This window comes from Hoplias malabaricus, chromosome 11 (genome assembly GCF_029633855.1).
Source record: "Hoplias malabaricus isolate fHopMal1 chromosome 11, fHopMal1.hap1, whole genome shotgun sequence".
Classification (NCBI taxonomy): domain Eukaryota; kingdom Metazoa; phylum Chordata; class Actinopteri; order Characiformes; family Erythrinidae; genus Hoplias; species Hoplias malabaricus.
This window is the reverse complement of record NC_089810.1, coordinates 13,322,644-13,346,260: the sequence shown is the minus strand read 5'-3', so window position 1 is coordinate 13,346,260 and position 23,617 is coordinate 13,322,644. Positions and strand designations below refer to the sequence as shown.

General features: G+C 40.0%; 1 protein-coding gene across 5 annotated transcripts in view; it reads right to left on the bottom strand.

Annotated features, from left to right (window-relative positions):
- Positions 1-23,617, bottom strand: part of shank3a (SH3 and multiple ankyrin repeat domains 3a) — a 241,451-nt gene that overhangs the window by 111,521 nt on the left and 106,313 nt on the right. For all 5 annotated transcript variants that reach the window (XR_010804539.1, XM_066685384.1, XM_066685385.1 and 2 more), the window contains 2 exons: positions 13,547-13,663; positions 473-550 (listed from right to left, as the gene is read on the bottom strand). Coding sequence is in view for 4 of the 5 variants with exons in the window: in XM_066685384.1 (XP_066541481.1) it covers positions 473-550; positions 13,547-13,663 (195 nt within the window). In the remaining variant the exon portion in view is untranslated. The remainder of the gene's footprint in view (positions 1-472; positions 551-13,546; positions 13,664-23,617) is intronic.

Genomic DNA, 23,617 nt, shown 5'->3' with positions numbered 1-23,617 from the left:
AACTCTACTATACATCAACTGCTGAAACAATGCCTTATATAAATACAGTAAGGTCAGATTTTGAAGCTGGTTTTGCTGCCTATTTTCCAAATATGAACTCCAAGCAATGGCCCCTCTTGATATCTTTAAAAAGCTTATCAGATTGATAAAAACACAAGCTCTGATATAACCTCTATAAATCACATCCTACGTGCCGTTAGCTCCATGATAAGATCACAGTTTGGTTCATATTCTGGGTCACACCAGATTCTCTCAGTGTCATGATGTCAGTGGTTAAAAATAAAAGCTTTGGACACCTTCAGAGAGGCGTCTTCAATATTACTGCATCACACATGAATATTAGTTTCTACAAATGAAGAGATGTGGCCCAGTGGTGAAAGCAGTGCTGTATCAGATACAACATTCTGCAGGAGCTTCAGTGTTTGAGTGATTTCCACGTGGTTTCAGAGGAACGCTGAGGCTTTGTTCTCACCTGGAAGGCAGTTTGGCTGTTGTAGTTTTTTATCTCTTTATTCGCCCCTCTGAACAGCAAAACTCGCGCACAGCTATCCTGGGGGAGGGGGGGGGGTGGTACAGACAGAGAGAGACGTGATATTGAGAAAGAGTTGCTCAAAAAGAAATATAGAGAAAGACAAAGCCAGTAAGAGACAGAGAGGAGGCATTACAGTGAACAACAAGAAAGACCAAGAAGAAGAGCTAAAGAGAGTTGGAAAAAGAGCACAGAAAATATGGAAAAGAAGAAAATGCACAGGAGGGAGAGCGAGAGAGAGAGAGAGAGAGAGAGAGAGAGAGAGAGAGAGAGAGAGATGCTATCATGCTGATATTTTAATGTCACAGTCTCTCTAGGCAGCTGGGAGCACAAGTAAGAGTTTAAAAGGCCAACATCTGGCCATGATCCCTTGCTCCCTCACTCTGTCCTGTCTGTCTGGCCCTGAGCAGAACAGAAATGATGTTTTCACATTGTCTCTGTCCCTCTCTCTCTCTCTCTTTTTCTCTCTCTCTCTCTCTCTCTCTCTCTCTCTCTCTCACACACACACACACACACGCACACCCACACAAAGGTGTTTAAAGTGAGTGAGAGTCTGCTGGGATTTGTGTGTCCTAGTTTTCAAACTGTGGTGTTTAGTGGGGAATATTACTGCAGCCTCCGCCTCCTCTTCAATCGCCTGAGTGTGTTAATGACTAATCGCACATGCTCTTTCAACCTCTTTCATTCCCCCACCACTCAAGTGGATTTGATCTGATTCCTTTGACTACATTTAGGTTTATGATTGACACAATGACTGCCGTCTACCTTTCCCCATCATACAAAAGAGAAACATCTACAGAACTCTCCAAAATGATCTACAATGACAACAATTAGAGTGATTAATCTAAGAAATGACAAAACTGTTACTGAGGAAGATAAAATGCCTGAACTTCACAACCTTGATCATAATATTAATATGAGATTTCATTCATAAATTTCATAACGTTCATAAATAAACATCAGTAGTTTGACTAGGCATTTTTATAAATTCATCTGACTCATCAGATAAGAGAGTACTGTCCTCACACCTGTGGGGAAAAAAAAAATTAATATATATATATATTATATATTAAAATGGAGTGACAAACTTTCGTTCTGTTGTTTCATTTAAATTTGCTAAAGGACCTTGCGTAAATATGGTCTTCATTAGTAAGTAAACTTGCTCAGAAACTTGCTAAGATAAGCTCATTTGAGTGGGTAGCTTCCTTCTGCCACTAAACTTTCTTCCCTATTAGATATGTGAAAATGACCCTTAAATAAAGTTAAGTTTCCAGACTTTAGTTTAAACTTGCCTATTTAAATGGCCAATTTTTTATCAAGTTTCAAAACATATACAGTATGTCTGCATTAAACATTAATAAAACATTTTAAAATGTATTCTGCCACAAACGCTACCAGCTGACACTCAACAGACCAAATAAGGAATGTGGGACTTTTTTTTTCTTTCAAACAATCAATTTAATTCCATCCCATTCAGTTCAATGCAGGGTGATATTTGTCATGAAAAACAAAAACTGTGTTAAACTAAGGTGACCAGACGTCCTCTTTTACCCGGAAATGTTCTCTTTTTTAGACTTAAAAAATGTCCGGGCGGAATTTCACAAGCTTTTAACGGGCGTTTAATTCACAAACTAGTCCCGCCCTCCCCTACTCCGATTGGTTCGCTTGAGTGAGAAGGGGGCGTGGTGAAGTAGCCTAAAATCGTCTGATTGGACGGTTTGACTGTTGAGCGACCGTTATTGGTCGATAACCTTCTCTGTAAACATTTAATTGGTCAGTCTGCACGTCACGAGAGTTCACACAGTAAAGAGCAGGTTGTGTTTTTTAAACTACAATATCAAACAACTGAAAATGTTAACAGTGGAGATACCAGGTTTTTTCCAGGCAACAATATTTTTTTTCTCTTTTTCCCCCATACTGAGATACAAAAGTGGGTGGAGCTTAATCCTGTTTCATGTTAATTACTTGTAACAGCGAAATGTTGTCATACAGAACATAAAGTAGAAATCTGCTGTCTGCATTTGCCTAACTCTGCAGTTCTGGTGCTGCCTGGCTAAAAATCAATATGTAATTTCAGCCTCCGGCGGAATTAACAGAATAATGATTGAGCAGCTCAATCATACTGAGACTATAAAGACCCCCAATTTTCATCCAATCCTTTCTTCTGTCCTTCTCTCTCTCAAAGATAAACACCCTGTTCCCAACGTATGAGCACACATTATACTTATTTAATGGCAGTCACCATAAACAGCACGTTAAGCTGTGTGAAACACTACCATTGGAAAAGCGTTGAAGAGACAAATCCAGACATGAAGAGTAACATTTCTATTACACTATAAACAATGTGCATATATTTCCTGTTGAGATACAGTCAATAGGTGCCCTCTACTGGCGAGATGTCAGCATGACTACACACTGATTCTCAGTTACAAAGATGACAGGTTGACTCACAAAGCCAGAAATTCTGAAAGTCAAGAAGCCAGTGGCTGGTACTGCATACGTAATTGCATTAACTGGCCTACTGAATAATGCAGGATGCTTTCAGAGTAAGAATGCTGTAGAGCGTGTTTAACCACAGTAACTAAAATCACTAATGAAGCTTGACTCTATTGCCCATACTTAACTCAGCTTAATCATGCAAATGTAGCTGTGTGCATTTGCACCAAGTTATGCAAATGAGTGAGCAGGATGGGAACCCTGACGTAAGATCTGCTTGTCCTCATCACAAAGCACAAAAGTCTGTGAGGTCCTTGAGATCAGGTCATGGAAGCTCAGGGGTATAAAAATAAAGCAGCCCGACCTGGAATTGTTATATTTGATATATTCATTATTATATCATACAATTAAAATCTTTGAATATATATATTTATAGATTTTGGTTGATGCTTTCCTATCATTCTGATAAGAGAGGCAGGAGTGACTTAATGCAGATCAAAATGTAGATCTGAACACAGCTGAGGTCACGGCTGGGTGGACTGCGAGGCAGACGCAAAATCACAGCAGACTTTACTTTAACAAAATAAAAACAAACTCAGACGGGGGATACTCAGACAGAGACCTAGAGAGGGATACTTGGATAGAGAGAGCTAACCTAAAACCCAGAAAGCTAACCTAAAACCCAGAAAGCTAACCTAAAACCCAGAAAGCTAACCTAAAACCCAGAAAGCTAACCTAAAACCCAGAGAACTAAAACTAAACCCAGAAAGCTAACCTAAAACCCAGAGAGCTAAAACTAAACCCAGAAAGCTAACCTAAAACCCAGAGAACTAAAACTAAACCCAGAAAGCTAACCTAAAACCCAGAGAGCTAAAACTAAACCCAGAAAGCTAACCTAAAACCCAGAGAGCTAAAACTAAACCCAGAAAGCTAACCTAAAGCCCAGAGAACTAAAACTAAACCCAGAAAGCTAACTTAAAACCCAGAGAACTAAAACTAAACACAGAGAGCTAAATGGATATAGATATAAACACAATAGACAGACACAGCAGTAGACCAAAGGTCTAAACAGGAACTGACAGACTTGAGAGCAGTTTAAGAAGCCAACAGACCAAACAAGCACACAAAGAGGAAAATATACAACAACCAAACAGTGAAACAAGGGAACTTAAATACACACCACAGACAAGGAACACCTGGGACAGACAACGCGGGGGCAGGACCAAAGGAGGCACAACCAGAGGGTGGAGCTAAGGCGGAGACAAGGAAGGAGACAGGAACAAAACAATAACAGAGCCATGTGCTCCTAACACATGGTAAACAAGGAAACAAGTCAGAGCAGGAACACACTAGACAGGGCAGGAGCATGACATCTGAACTCAAACCAATACCAACTAACTAGCATGAATAAGAGGGTGAAACTACTGAACTTTCACTATGTAAGCAGCTATAAAATAACAGAACTAGCTGTGATTTAAAACAAAATGCAAGTAACAATGCTAATCAAATATGGCAAACTGCACAGAGACTTACTGCTTTAAATTATTATATTTAATATTTATTTATTTACACTTTTTGATCATTCATTTGGGTATAACCCATAAACCACAATGATACAATAAATAACTTTCTAAAGTTATGGTCATTTTTCCTGCTGAACTCTGTGTGACCAGCTGGGTTTTGTTCCACTCTCAAGCAAACACTTCATGCTACACCAACAAGAGACAAGGCACACATACACACACACGCACACACACACACACACACACACACACACACACACACACACAACTGTAGCTGGATTAAACTGCAAGTTGATCTGGATAAGTGTATCAACCAAGTGTATGCATATATAATAGATAATACAAAATTGTACGATGTTTGTAATGGGAGGGCAGCTCTGGGCATAGATTGAGCTTGTCATTATGTACGAGTGAAGAATTCTGTCTCTGAGGCTTCAGCATGAATGGATTCTTTCAACACCCCAGTCTTTATCACCCTGTTTGTGTGTGTGTGTGTGTCTGTTCGTGGCTGAGTTGAGCTTAATGGCGCATGCTAAGATTGTAAATGCATGATGCACTTTTAATGACTGCACAAGACCAGCATGCCTTGCCTCTTTGTTAGACTGCATGTGCATTTGTTTGGGCTGTAAACCAGCCCTGATTAGCTTGCTTATGACAGCAGTTAAAACTGACCATAAACATAATCCCTTCATTCTCTGAAATTACTAAAACACTGACAGACAATCCACACAGACACAGTCTGTTCAAGGTCTGGGACTCTATCCATACAAAGTGCACTCAAACGTCTGAATGCTGTTTACAAATACAACCCCCCCCCAATTCCACAAACACACCTCCTATATCAGATCTTGTAGTCCATTCTCCTAACTGGAGAGTGTTTCTTAGTGGCAAGTGTGTAATACTCTTCTCTGCCTCTCTATCACACACTCCTCATGTGCTGCTTTCCTCTCCTCGTATCAGCTACATTTACACTCTCGCTCACTTTAGGTCGGTCTTCCACTGTCTGAATCAGATAATACAGTAATGTCTCTCCACTCCTGCTGAGGAAGCCCAAGTGCACACTCTGTCTGATTCTGACTCACACCAACAACTTACTGAGCTACAACTAAACACAGTTTGCTAATATTCTCACCTACAACCCTTAACGGTTAATGATTGCTGGAGACACACACACACACACACACACACACACATTGTGTATTAGTTGTCATTCAAGGACTTCATGAAATTCCCAGACACATTAAATATTGAACAAAGCATTTTAAAGGGAACCTAATAATGAAAACCTCAGTTTGTCAGTTCTCATACGTTTGGGAATCTAGAGTGCACACCAACACAAAAATCACGAACTGCTATTTTTTTGGTGGGCTGCCCAAAAGAGAAAACATGGGATTCAACAACCCATTCAGATTTGGCTCCCATTCTAGCATCAGCAGAATTGTATTGTCCACTCTTTAAGGTATCTCTAATCACAGCACTGCATCTGTGTATATGTGAGAGTGAAAAGGCGGTTAAACCACGTAATTCAAACACTACAACAGCAGTGAAGTAAAAAAAAGCAAAAACAGTGACAACAACAAATGAGAAAAGAGCAAATCAAGCAAAAGCTACAAAAACAAGAGCAGACAGAATAAATAGTGGAATATAGTGAATGGAATATTCTTTCTCTAATGATGCTGGGATCTTGTTCCTCTCTTGTTTTCTGAGCACTGCTTATATTTGGTGTGTGATGGTGTTTTGGTCACTAAAACTGCTTTATCTCAGTGTTTACATTTGACTTCAGTGTTGTCTTAATTATAATCAAAACACAGAATGTCCAAACCACAGACGCTGTGTTTTTTTTGTTTTTCGAGCTGCTGGAGTCGCTTGGTCAGCTTCAGCGTTTAGGTTGTATCCAAGTGGCAGGTAGGGGCAGTACATGAACACACAGTGGGGACATAACAGAATAAAAATAATCAATATAATCGATACAGATTAAATGATGTTGATTTGAAGTTCTAAATGTCAATTCCGATTATTTTTTTTGGATTAATTGCCTAACCCTAACACACGTTGGTAGGTGGATTGGCGACTCAAAAGTGTCCGTAGGTGTGAGTGTGTGAGTGAATGTGTGAGTGTGTGTTGCCCTATGAAAGACTGGCGCCCCCTCCAGGGTGTATTCCCGCCTTGCGCCCAATGATTCCAGGTAGGCTCTGTACCCACTGTGACCCTGAACTGGATAAGTGGTTACAGATAATGAATGAATGAATGAATGAATGAATTCCCAACCATAACCATGGCTGATTATCATTTAAATGAAAAGGCATTGAAACTGTTCATTCTGTACAGAACTGTTTAGAGCATGTAAAAACAGTGCTGTGTTGTTTGATCCTCGTAATATATTAACCAAAGTATGTCACATGTCAATTAGACCCTGTGGAAAAGGGGTGAAATAAGTCCCCTATAAAGCAATTCTGGTGTCCATTTTATATGTTTTCAAGTTATCACTGAATTAGAGCAATTATTAGTTTAATAACAAGTGAATGTACATTTTTAAACACTAGTGTAAGTTTTGTAGATATCTGAATGAGGAACTAAAGCATGCGCAGATTTATGGGCCCTTTCAATTTCTGTGGGGTTACATCTATATTATGTCTTTGCTGGTCCCCAGTAATGTGCACGGATTAAAAACATTTTGGAAAACTAGGTGCGCCCCAGTTCTTTGTGCACACAGACACACACACAGTGGGTGTTTAAAGTACAAACACACACTGTTTGTGCAAATACACACTATATTTGTTTAGCAGCCCCTGTCTCTCAGAAGCTCTCAGGGATGCTGAACGGTCTCTGCTAATACAAGCACTTTGCTCTCACACATCTGTGCTATTTGAGTGATGTAAAATAGCTTCCAGTTTGTGTGTGTGTGTGTGTGTGTGTGTGTGCCTGTGTGGATATGTGAATGTAGTCACTATTTAAGCTAGGCAGATGATATAAGTGAAGCTGAAATTATGAATATTGATTCACTTTCTGGACAGCAGCAGGAATACCACTTCTAGGCATAAAACACTGTCCTTCATGGGTATACTTTAGTACTTTCAGGTACTTTAAAGACAGCAAGACATAAAAGTCTAGGCCCTTAAAAGGCCATATTACTATTTACATTCTAGTCTTAGTTCACAGTGTTCATACACTGAACAGAACACAATTTGATGATGGAGACTGTGTCTAAATCATTGTTAGTGAGAGTTAGAGGAGTGTTAGTGTGTTGTTTTGCCTCTGTTATTGATCAGCATATATATGTGACTTCACCCAGGATGAATGGTACATTTGCCAGGGTCAGCTTCAGTGTAATCATATTGGAGCAGAGTAAATGAAGAAAAACTACCGCTACCAGGGCGGCATGGTTGCGCAGCATGTAGTGTCGCAGGCACACAGCTCCAGAGACCTGGAGGTTGTGGGTTCAAGTCCCACTTCGGGTGACTGTCTGTGAGGAGTTTGGTGTGTTCTCCCTGTGTCCATGTGGGTTTCCTACAGGTGCTCTGGTTTCCTCCCATGGTCCAAAAACACACGTTGGTAGGTGTGAATGTGTGTGTGTCACCCTGTGAGGTACTGGCGCCCCCTCCAAGGTGTGTTCCTGCCTTGGTAGGCTCCGGACCCACCGTGACCCTGAACTGGATAAGTGGTTACAGACAATGAATGAATGAACTACCACTGCCATATAGGCCACATATATACACATACAAACACATATACAAGTTTGATGTCTGGGGTCATACATACACTATGTCTGAATATTTGTAGTTTCTTCTATAATATGTGAATTTGGCCACTTGGGATAGAATTGAACCTCTTGTGGATAGAGATTCAGTGGTGTATGCAGACTGAATATTCTACATAGAAAGCAGGAAATGAGACACTCTGAAGTAGCAACACATGAATTTAAGGTCACCAACTCCAATGTCATATGTCAGCTAGAACATAAAAAACCCCGTATTTGGCTGTGGAGCAGTGGAACTGTGTTGTCTGAAGGAACAGAGCTCCATATACCACCTCTGGGATTAGTGATTTTCTGATCCAAACTAATAATTCAATACCAGTACCTGACTTCACTAATACTCCCATGGCTGAATGCCATCATATCCTCTGAGAAATATTACAGCATGTAGTCTAAAGCCTTCCTAAAAGATTAAGGGTTTTACTTAAAAAAGATAAAAGATTTTATTGCTGCAAAGGGGGACAAGCTGCATCATTTCAGAATAAATGTTACATGAGTACCTTATTGTATATGTCAGAAATTATGTTCACTCCTCATACATGGCATAAGAAGATATATGACAAATGTATTTAAAAGAAATCACTATTTAACAAATCAGAAAACATGTTATAAAACAGGTCACTCTGATTTTGTGTAAACTGAAGACACTTTAGAATAGTCCGGTCTCCTTGCCTAAGCCTGTGTCTAAGCCTTGTTTACAGCTGTGTTTACTGTATGTGAAAGCCCAATGACAAGGTTAAACTGAGCAAAGCAATCCCAACAATTGTGTACAAGTAAACATACAAATTAAATATGGTGAAAGCGAGAATGGAGAATAAAGAGAACCAAGCTGAAACGGCTAAAATCCAGAGGTTCCGCCCCTTACCTCTCAGCAACTCTCATGCTGAATGTGAGCTGTGGCTTATTCACATTAAAAGGAAAATGTGTTTTTGGATCTTTGTGGGTTTTTGACCAAAGCATGTCAAAGATTTTTCATTAAGAGCCCAGGGACATGTGAAAATCTGTGGAAAAGAGGCAGAGTATAGGTAGAATAGTCTCCTTTAAAGCCTTTTTCTTGTTTTATACTACTTGCTAATTTTATCAGAGCCACTTAGCATAGAGGTGTGCTTTATAGTTTTAAAATGACAGAGTGTAGGCCATTTGATGCTCTGCATACCTTGACCCATGTCACCCCATTTTTCAATGTCCCTCACAGGATCACCACAGAGCAGGTATTATTTGGGTGGTGGGTCATTTTCAGCACTGCAGTGAAACTAATGTGGTACTGACGTGTTACTGTCTGAAATACAACAACTGATACTACTGGAGTAATTTTTTCACACCACACTGACACTGCTGGGCAGTGCCCAGTTACAATGTAAGTACATTGTAAGTACATACACATGTAAGTTACAATGTAAGTAAATGTAATTTGTTACTGTACTTAAGTACTTTTTTCATGTATATTTACTTCACTGAAGTATTTCCATTTTGGGTGACTTTTTACTTTAACTCCACTACATTTCAAAGTCAAGTATCTTACATTTTACTCCACAACATTATGAAAATCTGCCATTCCTTTTGGTTTATGTGTGAATAAAACCGTAACGTGTGAACAAATCCCCCTTCTCTGCACAGCTCTCAGCGTGACACACAGCATTAATATGAAATAGTAAAAAGACATGTACCGTTTAATATTTGGCTGTATTTGAGTCACATACACAGTGTACAGACCTGTAGATGTCACAAATCACTCCTAGTATGAGAGTAAGTTGCAGATTTATCCATCCATCCATTATCTGTAACCACTTATCCAATTCAGGGTCGCGGTGGGTCCAGAGCCTACTTGGAATCATTGGGCACAAGGCAGGAATACACCCTGGAGGGGGCGCCGTCCTTCACAGGGCAACACATACATTCACACATTCACACCTAAGCTTTTAAGTCGCCATCAACCTACCAACGTGTGTTTTTGGACTGTGGAGGAAACCCACGCGGACACAGGGAGAACACACCAAACTCCTCACAGTCACCCAGAGCTTGAATCGAACCCACAACCTCCAGGTCCCTGCAGCTGTGTGACTGTGACACTACTTGCTGTGCCACCGTGTTGCAGATTTATTAAACACAATATGAGAAGCAAGGTCAAAACCAGAAGAAATATTCCAAAACCCATAAATCTGCACGTAGAGATCCAAAAGACAAAAATGAATATCAGGCAAAAAAAAAAAAAAAAAAAACCTCAGCCTGTTAAAAAGAACCAGGTGTCTCCGAACTGCAGAAATAGCTCCAACTTTACTCTGCAACTATGTAGACAAAACAGAGAGCTTAAGGGAACACTATGTGATATTTTTACTTTAAAATTACAGCTTCAAAATCATTGTGATGATTCACTGACTTGTAATATGGAGAATAGAGCTACTGTTGTTGCTATTCTTGGCTCAGCACTGCAGAACCTGTACTATGTAACCTTTGGATGAGGGTAGGAAACCACCCCTTCCCTCCCCCTTCCTACCAATTTAAAAGTTCATTGCACTGGGGAGAGCAACAGGTAAAGAAAAAAAAAACTTGCCTAGCGTTCCTAAATTAGTAAAAAACTATGTTATGCACAAGTGTCCTCTGCCATAGTTTATACTTGTGCATTGGCATCTGTGTCGCTCTGCAATTACACTGCCAAACCACTAAGGCTGAATTTCAAACATCTTCTTCAACCCTATGTAGTACACAATGTAGTGGTATTAGTTTTATGAATCTGTAACTGCACTATTTGGGGAGTGTAGTGTAGAGGCGTTAATATTTCTGGACTTCTTGACTTGAGCAACTTGAACCATGTTTGTCCAACTGCAGACCAATCACGGTTGTTGTGGTCTGCATAGATATGACATGTTATATTTCTGGAGAGGTGCGCATTAGGTCATGCTGCCTATGGTATAGGTTCAACACACAAGCATACATTGGGCTTAATACTCAGAAGACAGCGACCTCTGTTGGTCTGGAGGGGCAGCACCTTTGGTGTATGTAATAACTGATATGACATCATTGATTGTATTTAATATCTTTGGCCATTTCTGCTGCGTTCATCAGTGTTAGACAAATTAATGACATTCTATTAAAAGACTGGGGAGCCAAGAGTGACAGTAGAGTCTTTTCACCTACAATGTGTTAAGCGTGAGTCTACAAAAGTATAATAGAATATTAAAGCCATAATATGTCATGGTACCTTTACATTTTGATATTTAAGCACATTTGAAGGTAAATAATGTTGTACTTTTACTCAAGCTGAGATCTACAACCAGGACTTCTACTTTCACTGGATTAATATTTTACATTGAGTGTCTGTATATTGAGTGTTATTTGGGGGTTACCCAAATAACCCCTCCTACACTGTAGTGATCTTGACCATTTAAGAAACAGGTAAAATTGGACTAACAACACTAATGACACTACTAAATGATTAGCTCGTATACATTTGTTCTCCTTTTGTGTTTTGGTGTGTGTGGGAGGGGTTGTGTTGCATATGTAAATTAGTTATGTGATATGCTCAGCTGACTCCAATCATGTGCACTGACCTGATTTGAGATTTCTCTGATGCATTGCTGAGGAAGAGGTGAACAGAACAGAATCTGTGTGTCTGTGTGTGTGTTTATGGTTTACATTAATACTTAACAAGGGCATAACTGAAATCCACAGAATCACAACATGCAGTGACCTGTATGAACTGCCTGTGTAATCAGTAATAAATAAATATCTGAAATCTTCCACAGTTCCCCCACACACATGTATGCATAAACACGCATGCAGACACCCAATGTCAGATCCACCCATTTGCTTGCTCTGCCCCTAATTTGCAATTTAATCAGACTGGGAGAAGGAAACAAGAACATATTTCAGTCTTGTGAAGTCAGTCACCGCTTCTTTTCAGACAGCAGAAACTCAGCACACTTTAAAGAGAATGCGAACTACCCAGTTTTGTTATGTAATCCACCAGGAGCTCACGCTGGCTAGCACTGAACTGAGTGATGGGGAGAGGCAGGGCCATCCAACCCACAAAGACAGAGCAAAGCCTGCTGCGCTCTTCTGAACTCCCAGCCTCAGATGGCTAAGGCATTACTGGGGATCGAACTCTGGATCTCTCACTGATAGAGTCAACGTTTAAGGCAGTTGCACCACTTGGGAGTCCCTGTAATTTTAAACAACTCACAATAAATCCTCTCTCTAAAGCCTATGGTTTTGGAATAAGTCCTGTATACACAGTTAAATACAACACATACAATGTACTCGATGGAAATGTTAAAGAGCAGTGCATCTACACATTTATCACCACAACCAGAATAAAAAAAAGACTAAATTTGTTGGTGCAACACACATTTTCAATTGCTATATTTTGGAATTGCTCTGCAGCACTACTCCATGTAGGCGCAAATGACGTGTCAAATAATGTTACCACCCCCTGGTGGTGTACACCAGGGTCCTGCTTATAAAGATGAGAGGTGTACGATATGAGAGCTAGGGATATTTCTGGACGGTATTGGACTGTTTTGTCTGCCTATCAAGAGAGGGAGAAAGAAAATGACGAGGAGAGGGGCAGGGGAAGGAGTGTGTGTGTGTGTGTGTGTGAGTGTGTGTGTGTGGGTGGGTGTGTAAGAGAGAGAGAGAGGAGATGAGGAATGGGGTGATAGAGAGAACAGAACAAGGCAGAGAGAGAGAAAAAATGAAGGTGACTGAGAAAGCAGAGAGAAATGAGAGAGAGAGAGAGAGAGAGAGAGAGAGAGAGAGAGAGAGAGAGAGAGAGAGAGAGAAAACAAAGGCAAGGTGTGTGCCAGAATTAATGTAACCTAAGTCATTAACGTAAACCAATTTGCCCCTCCCATTTTCGAGCATTTTTTAAAGTTGAACCAGGGGTGGAGTTAGCTGAAACTAATAGGGCATATTGACTCTTTAACTAAACAGTAAGTTGCCAAATAGGACTCTTGGTTCATGTCTGACAGTTTGTTTAAACTCAGCAGAAACTTAATAGAAATTTGAAGTGAAATTTGAATATGAAACAAATAATCAATAATTTTGTTTGTTATGTAAAATTAACTATAAATTAACCATAAAGCAGTTTAATAACCTTTACCCCTAGCAGAGAGTTATCGCTTACTGTCGGCAGAACTCAGTTGGAAGCAGGATCATTCCATAATCAGCACTACTTCAGGTGATGTTGATGCATCATAATATCAGATTGAATTATTGACTGGACCCTATTATAAGGGTATTAGGGAACAGTGTTCAAAGACAAATGAATGTTTGTGTCTTACTGAATAACAAATGCATGTGTTTTACCTGGTTGTAGAGGGCACAAATGTGTAGGGCAGTGTTTCCAGACGCATTCTGAGCGCTCATATCAGCTCCATAGAAAAGCAGATGCTCCAGGTGCTGCACATGGCCATGACGACAGGCCTGTTCTCACACACACACACACACACACACACACAAAGAAGATTATAAAAAGAGTGTGTGAAACTTGTAGCAGTTAAAACTTTACCTTCTACTCATGCATGAAGTGATAGTTGACTCTAGAAACAATAACACTGCACATATTAAATCACAGCCCCCTCCAGGGTGTGGTCCCGCCTTGCGCCCAGTGATTCCGGATAGGCTACGGACCCACCGCGACCCTGAACCGGCTAGGTGGTTAAAGACAATGAATGAATATTAAATCACATATCATTCTTTTTAAAATAGTTTTCCTAGTTCCTATTTTTTTTATTTAAATATTTCTGTATCACGTTTCTTTCATTAATTTAACATATTTTTTAATATCCTTTTGAGATGCTGTTTGCTTATCCTTCTCTTTTCTTATATTAAGCAGAACATCTTAAATGAACTGTGCAGAGAGTTTAGAATCTGCTGGTGTTTCCTGTCTTTCATCTCTTTCTCTTTGTATCTCTAGTACTCTTTTCTCTGTGATTCTGTCCTCTTGCTCATGCTTTTAACATTCACTCTGCTCAATGGTGATATAAGGGACAGCAGAATTGTATTGTATTATCAATGTCACCATTTGATTCTCTATTAATTCCAAGTATGGCCTCTCAGCATATAAATCAAGTGTGGGCTGTGAAAATAGTGTACAAAACCTGTATGAGAGATGCTCACTGCTAGAGAGAGAGAGAGAGAGAGCGAGAACGAGAGCGAGAGCGAGAGAGCGAGAGCGAGAGCGAGAGAGAGAGAGAGAGAGAGAGAATGGGGGAGAGGGGGGTATTGCCTGAGAAACAGAATGAAAAACAGTAAAGGATGGGAAAGAGAGAGACAGTATTTAATAATGTGTTGTGTGTGAATGGACTGGAGAGTAGCTAGGTGACAGTGGGACAAAATGTCTCCAATTGAAGAATGAGTCAACCTCCGTTTTCAGGCTCACACCCGCACACACTTGCACAGAGACTGACCTGAATAATGTGTATGAGTGTGTATACACACTTGTGAAAGGTTGCCATAGTACAGCTTCATTCATGTTGTGTGAACTAATCACTGGCATTTATACGTCATAGCTCTGAAGATCTTCTTCCTTATTTCATCTGCACAAGCTGTTGCACACCGTACATGAACACAAAACTGTCAGGCACACAGGGGGGTGGGGGGTGGGTCGGGGGTGAATGCGCATTTGTAAAATCCTTCACTTCTCACAAAATTAACAAATGTGAAGTAAGTGAAAGCGGAGCACAAACTGATGATTGGTGAAATATAAAATGATTATTGTATAGTTTTTCAATCTTTTCTATTAGCTGTTGCTGCTGCCAGGGACAACAGTGATTGTGGAGTTGATATTACTGTTAATAGTTCACAAAAATCAGAAGTGTATTGCATTTTCATCTGAAAAACAACAGAACAAAAAACCTGAAAAAACTAAAAGCACAAATTCATTCATGATGTCTGGGGAAAAATATCCTCCTGAGCATGTATGCTTGTATAAGAGGCATACGCTTTCTTTTTTGAAGAAATACTGGTCTAACCAGGGTCCACGGTAACAATATATACTAGTAATATTATTAGTATAGTATTTGCAAGTTTATTTTATCATCATCATGTCATAACGTTCAACCCAGTGTCTTTAACCAGATCTGAAATTCATTCATTCATTGTCTGTAACCCGCTTATCAAGTTCAGGGTTGTGGTGGGTCCGGAGTCTACCTGGAATCACTGGGCACAAGGCGGGATCACACCCTGGAGGGGGCTATCGCAGGGCGGCACACGCTCACACATTCACTGCCACACACCTCTGGACACATTTGAGTTGCCAATCCACCTACCAACATGTTATTGGACCATGGGAGGAACCTGGACCCCTGGAGGAAACCCACGTGAACACGGGGAGATCACACCAAACTCCTCATAGACAATTGCTCAGAGCTGGGCTCCAGAGCTGAAATACACTACAGTACAGAGCTATCTACACTTAGCCTGAGGCACTTTAAGCACAAACATAAAGCACATAATACATGACCTGCATACATACATGCTAAACACACCACACAACAATAAAATGCCCCACAGTGATCGAAACCTTTTATTCAGCATTGCTTAGAATCTGCAAACCTAGGGGCACAGCTCCTGAGAGCAATAACGTGTGTTTGTTTGATTGTGTGTATGTGTGTGTTTCAATGTGAAGAGCTAAAGGAACATTGTTTAATAGTCCACCTGTCACATTTACTTCCTGATCTCATTGAGGAAATGACACCACAGCCTCAGGTCAGAATTTGTAAACTTGGAGCGTGCCAGCACACACACACACACACACGCACACACACACACACACACACACACGCACACTGTCTTCATTCCTAACTTAACCCTGCTGCTGTGTCTCTGAGACATACTCTACCCCAGGCCATCCATTCTCTATGCATCCATTACCAAATCTGACGAGCCTCAGCACTGCTACCAGCCAACAGCATTTTCACAAACACAGCACTGAATCCAAGCTTTATTCCTTCTATTTGCTTTCTCTTCCCTTAGAGCAGACTAAAGTCAGACTGAGCATCTTTCAGCAATTTAAGAAGGAGGCATATTAATTTTAGATATAGTTGGAGGAGAACATGCAGGCGTCAGAAGAAATCTTTTAAGTACATTATCTCACTATATAAGTTGTGTATTTGTAAATGTGTTATCAGTTGAGGTTTAACCTTACACTCCTGTTACAATATTGTGTTCACAATATAACATTCTAAAAATATTTTAAACAAAATCACTCTCCACGTTGTTGCAAAGCCTTCTAAAGAAATTAAAACTGGAGACACAGGGGTATGGGACCTGATGTGTGTTAAGTAGGGGACAGTTTCTTTTTTTGTTTTTTTACACCAAACAATTTTTGGTTGTTTTACACCAAACATATCACAACTGACATGTTCTAGTCAAAGTTGAATAACTTAAAATTTCACTTAATCTGAGAAACTGCATTTTTCCAACAATGTCATGTGTGGCACTGTTTCTCTGAGAAACATCAGGCCTAATATATGTCAGGTCTAACACACCCACCCCTGCACTAACAAGAGCCAAGAGAAACTAGGCAAACCTAGTGTAGCCGGACCAACATTAGCCATATAGCCATTGTCACAGAGGATTTTCTGGCAAAATACATAGCCTTGTCATTGGAAGTTCTGGAGAAGCTTTGGTGCTTCATATCAATGTCTTTGTTTACAATAATATCAAATAATAACAACCTATAAAAATAGTTTATCTTGTCAGTTGCTGACAGTGGGGGTATTAACATGGAAAGCCTGTTATTTTCTGTTCATACAAAGCTACAAAACTGAAGCACTGTGTTGAGATGATATTAAAGCAACTCATTTACCAGAAAGCAACAATATAACATTGTTTTTGAATATTTCTAAAACCAAGCACCTTAACATTTTATCAACCAAGTAATCTACACTTGATAAAGGAACAGGGCATCGCTCGGAACTAGATATTTATTACTGACTTACATTTCTATAAGGGTCTGACTAATAAAACAGTGCTGTAACTAATTCACAGTTTCGTTTATTTTGAGTAACACCTCGCTCTGGTGTTCTGGCTTTAAAATTCAGAGATTTTGTCCGTTTTCATGTAAAGTTAAACAAAAAGCTGTACAGATGTAATTTACTCGTCAGAAAGTCAGTAACGGTGAGATGTGTCCGTGTATTCGTGTCGTTATAGGGACAGATAAGATGACTTTCTCTTTGTTAAATATATAGTAGAAAACAAAAGGCTGTGTCACAGAAACATTCTCCAAACATAAAGAAGAGACTGTGATAAATATTACCTCAACAACGTTCAACACATTTCTGTTCAAGGCTCCAGTAAAACACTGAGCTGCACCGCGGTGGATGGTGGACCTACAGCGCTGAAGCGGCGCCAATGTGTCCCAATTCAGCTCTCAACTCTCTGACTCCTTCAACACTTCAACCCTCATGCCTTCTGCTCATCTTTCAACAATGTCCTCAAAATGAACATTTTAATAAAGAATTTAGAGCTTATGGCAAGAAATGGGACAAGGGAAAGCCTGCAGGCAGCACAATCCTGGGCATTTTTAGATATTTTTTATGTCCCAAAAAGAATACTCGTCCAGGGAAATGAGAACCTTTGGACACCGCTGAACGGTTCCAAATTTAGTTCACAAACTGGAATGGGAAATATGGGTGCAGTAACAACAGACAGTGTAGTGGCTTAAGTTTCTCTGTGAAATATGCCTGAATTAACAGTTCCTACTCGTGCATGTGAATTTCAACCTTATAGTATCAGTCTGTCAGTCAGTCAGTCAGCGCAAATGCCTCTTCTAGGCCGGCCCGGTAGGTGGTCCATCAAAAATAAAGATGCTACAGTTCTTTGAGTGATGCCATAATAAAATCACTTTTGGTTCCATGAATCATGTTTTTAAAGAGATGTGTGTGTGTGTGTGTGTGAGTGAAGGAATGGTTCTTCTATGGCAGGCGTGCACAACTCCAGTCCTGGAGGGCCAGTATCCAGTAAAGTTTGGTGATTCCTTTGCTCACACACACCTGATTCAACTCATCTGTTAATTGACAGGTTTAAGGGTTGTGTTTTAGCAGAGGAATCACCAAACTTTGCTGGATACCGGCTCTCCAGGACTGGAGTTGTGCACCCCTGTTCTATGGCATTGCACATTTTTGTAACACTTTGTAGCACTATTATTAAGAGTATGTAGTTTCCATTGTCTGTTATTAGTTGATAAAGAGGTTAATTGTGCAAATAATCTTTAAAAAATTTTAAAAGATCAGAGGAGATGCAAAATTATCAACAGCTACAGTCATCACCAACAAAATAACCAAGTCTCTCACATACACTGTTGATCAAGTCCTTATACCTTATCTTCTGTTATATGGCTTAACTTTTGGACAGGCTAGAGCAATACCGTAAACAATATATGACTAGTTTGTTACATGGGGATGTCCAGGAGATTTTTTTTGTGATGAAATAGTTTAGGCTTGATATTTATAATTGTCCTTACCAACTGAAACCACACATTATGCCCACACCCACCTTCAAAATCTATCATCAATGCCTGCGCTTACTGCATTCACCTATCCATCTACCTGCTTTGTCTGCTTTTGCACACCATGCAAAAACTCAATGAAAAGCCATCTAAACAGCATTTATATTTGGTTGAAAGTAAAAGGTGAGTTCACACAGTTCATATGACTAGTGTTTGGTGGGAGACTAGTCATTGTGCAGACACATCCATGTTAAGACCTTTGGCCTTTCACATCACCTACATGCTTTGGTTTCTCTGCCTAGTTTAGGACACGCAAAGTGGGCTATGATAGGTTGACTTGCAAACAGAAAATATGTAAGATTTCATAAAATTCATTATGTGCATGCAAATATATATAAATTATAGTTAAAATTAAGATAAATTTACATGGTTTATTCTGCAGTTCCCCTGAAAGTAATTTCTTCCCTCCTGCTCTGCACAAGTGGACAATAATCTGTCTGTTTGAGGCTGACCACTTGCAAGCAACAAAAGTATACACCCACACAACCCTGCAACTTATTGGCTGTTTGCCTGCTGTGAACACGGCGCTGTGAATTTGATACCGCCCACACTTTAATGCAAGGATCACGTGGGGCTCATGGACAGACCCACCTTGTGTAAACCTCTAGTATGGGTTATGCTGTATCATGTACCATGGTCAATGGAATGCAACTGCCCATCTCCATCATGTTCCCTGCTATGTTACAATATACAGTACCATGGTGTATTATATCATTGCTTGTCATACAGAAATACTCAGAGCTTGATAAAAGCTGGCAGTGAAGCCCTAAATGAACTGGTTAATGTACTCTGATGTCTGTCAGAATAATAATTTTCCTATTCAATCACTATCTCTCTGTCTGCCTCCTCTTTTTGTCTTTATTTCATCCCCTCCCTGCACTTGTCCTTGTACCTCACTTTGCTAATTTTCCCATATTTTCTCTCTTACTTTCAGAATTTTCTTCCTGCTGATCTCTTTCTCCTTCTCCTGATCGCCCTTCTCGACCATCGGTCAATTTTCAGTAATCACTTTACACTTGAGATTACTTTGATTCAGATCAAATCTCTCTCTCTCTCTCTCTCTCTCTCTCTCTCTCTCCCTCTCTCTCTCTGAAATGTCACGTACGTACTGGAGACTGATGACTGAGGGAAGGTGTTTACAAGAGTATGAGAGTATGTATGTGTCCCTGGATGGCGGCCAGGCTTCCAGACTTGAGACTGTGGTGGGAGATGAAAAGAGAACATCATCTCATAGTCTATAGCCCTGCAGTAATCCACTTATTCATCCTGTCACACACTACTTATTACACCCTTGGTGCGTGTGTGTGTGTGCACGCATGTGTTTGTATGTGTGTGTGTGTTTTGGAGCTTCCTATTGACTTACACTGTCAGGAAACTACACAGCTGCAGTGTGTAATCATCTAAGCCCTGATTAATAGGTTTCACACTAGATATAGGTGACTCTGATCCTGCAGGACCATTGCAATCCACAGTTCGGAGTCTGCACTGACATAACACACCTGATTCTATATGAAAGCTAATCACTATGCTTTTTATTGAGGTGAATCACAAGCGTTGGAAAAGCAGTTTTCTAAACATTCCGCAGGTTCCCCTCAGCAAGATCGCATTTTTTGGCTTAGCTCTCATTAAACAGACTAAACTGGAGCAGATGAGCCAGGAGTAAAAGCAAAAATAAAACCAGCACTGAAGCCCTGAGGGACTAGCTGTTATTTCAGCACTGAGGTGGTGTCTTCTCTGGAACTAGGTGAATCTCTCCTAAACAGGACAGAACAATTGCGAGGTCACAGTGGAAGCCCTGTTGGAGAAAATTTGGACTGAACTCAGGTCCCCTGAGAACTCCTGTGCATATCAGGGAGAAAACCACAGGTGTCTTGACAACAGGACTGAATGACTGGACAAGACCAGTCTTTTTATGAGAATTTCATGATTTTATTTTTATAGCCCTTTTAGCACCAGTCATTGGGCATCATTCATGAAATGCGAGTAGAACAAGTTTGTAAATCACGTTTTCATAAATATCCTGATCCATCAAAATGTTTGTAGTCTCAAAATGTTCATAGGTACGAACAAAATTTACACCTGCTCCTGAAAAGGCAATAAAGTGTGCATAATGTCTGAAAGACGCTGAAAGTATCATCTGACGAAATTCACAAAACAGTCCTCTTCCTAATACAACCTGTTATTAAGAGCAACTTCCAGTAACTAAAAAGTAATTGCTTGCTGAAGTATTTTGTTACTCGTGTAGTCAGACAGTTATTTAATGTGGATCACTGAAATATAAAAGAGTTTTTAGTCTATAACCTGTGTTAATAGCTGATGTTGCATTGATGCCTGATTTAACTGACAGACGAGAACTTTAACGTCTTTGGAGACAATACAGGTTTATAGTTTATTAGCTGAGTGTTGTCTCTCTGGTCAGTTCACTATTGAGATCCATTCATTCATTATCTGTAAGCGCTTATCCAGTTCAGGGTCGCGGTGGGTCCAGAGCCTACCTGGAATCATTGGGCACAAGGGAGGAATACACCCTGGAGGGGGCGCCAGTCCTTCACAGGGCAACACACACATATTCGCACCTACGGACACTTTTGAGTCACCAATCCACCTACCAACGTGTGTTTTTGGACTGTGGCAAGAAACCCATGCGGATACGGGGAGAACACACCAACTCCTCACAGACAGTCACCCGGAGCGGGAATCGAACCCACAACCTCCAGGCCCCTGAAGGTGTGTGACTGTGACACTACCTGCTGTGACACTGGAAAGTTTAAAGCATTCATTTTTAAGCCCTCATCCAAGCATCATCCATGGAATTTTAAGCTGTGTTATACTAGACGCACTGTAACTGGCGCAAGGGTGCGTGTGCTAAAATGATACAATTGCAGTGTTTGTGTCTTGTGCTTTTACTCTGCGCCCTGTCCTCTGATGTTTTATAACATGCTTCATAAAAATGAACACATTTAAAATGTCTCTTGCAAATCAGAAACAAATCCACCGGCATTCATCCCTCTATGAGAGAGTGAGAGAGTCAAATAGTCCAAAACCCATAGAAGGAGCTTGTATCAAGTATAAATGCCTTAACATCTGTGCAGCTTCCTGCATCTTTAGCAGTATTGTGCAGGGTTAAGTTCAGTGAATGTGCAGTAGTGTGCAAATGTCTTAGGCCCTTAATTATAAATACAAATAGGATATTATTTTCTAAAAGTATATGTGTTGTGAGTGAATGTGAAGAAAGAAGTTTGTTTCTAGATGATTTTCTTGCTCGTATGAATTTGTGAAATCAATAGCACACTTTATTAAGCATAATGAAGTATATTTACCTCAAATAACACAAAGAGAGATGTCAGTAGTTAAACCACTTACTGCAATAACGTTATTTGGTTTTTATTTTCATTTGATCCCATAATCCCTTACTGCTCAGATAATAGCTCCTTAAACCTCATTTCTCAGGTGCCTAAATTTTTTTTCACAGTACCGAGTAACTTAGTTTTTATCCTCAGCATAATCTGTCTAATTCCTCGCTATACATTCCCATCAGGAAGCAAAAAAAAACAAACAAACAAAAAAATAAAAACGTGCAGATATGAATACACTTCAATAAAATTGATTTCTGCTCAGAAAATTTGTTTTCTTTTGCATTATTGTAGATTTTTAAGTTTTTTTTTATGCGGTTTCTCAGTCCGAGCACTTCTTTATAAGGTGGTAATTTGAAATTCATGGGCGGGAATTATGGTAATGGAATGTTAAATGCAAAGAAATGTGGAAGCCCTCCCAATTTGCAAACATTTGGTGTTCACTAACATACACATGTTCCACAAAAAAAAAATGTGGTGTCTATGCAGCATTCACGAATCTGACAGAAAGTTTTTTTGGGAATGTCCATTTCTTCTTACATTACACACATTTTGCTTGTGTTTTTATGAAGGTTTCATTAATGAGGCCCTTTGTCCACAAACACCTTTATAGAAATGAAGGACAACAGAGGGAGACGCATGATGAAGGAATCAATACTTAATTTGCCAAGGCTGATGTCCATCACTCAGCTGTTAATTTCACCCATTACAGACACTGAAAGTCTTGCATCCTATTATAGACATCTGTTTTTGAGATCCATCCCTAAGTTTAAGATCCATCCCTAAGTTTAAGATTCCAGTTTAGTTTTATGGATCTATTAATGAGAATGTCTGAGGACAATCATATGAGATTCAAGGCTAAATGTGAAGGGAATAAACAGATAATGGAGGAACAAAAACATGACATTTCTTTATCAATCCAGTATCTTGCGAAGACAATCAATAAATATGTATCACAGTTATATCACAGAGCTTGTGCAAGAGGGATCTGGTGTGGGGGCTACCCTTGTAAGTGGTGGAGTTAACTGCTGTCCTTGGCCAAAATTACATCTTGTGTCCTAGCCCCACAACCTTTATTACTGTCACCTAGGTGTCATTTGTGACTCCTCTCAGTAATTAATGCTCCCAAATGCTTCTGGTCTCGTCTCCATTTATCTACAGCCATTTTACTTTCAGCATTTGGTTAGTGTCTGTGTTTAATGTGCACATAAATGTTGAAAGCATTCAAAGTGAAAGAGTCAGGTGTAAGCTACTTCAAGATCAAACCTCCTGAGTTGTGTGTTAGAGCAAAAGTAATCTGTAATGAAGCCCTGAAAAACTGGCTGTTGGCAATGACACCAAATTGGCAGGAAATCTTTAAACAGGTGGACCTCTCCTACACAGGACAGGCCAGTTGAGTGTTGACCAAGCTTTCCCTGGAGTCACTGCTAAACATTCCTACCTCAAATTTCTTAAAGATGACCAATATCAGGGGTCCATCCAAAAAGGGGTTATGAATATACAGTACACAAC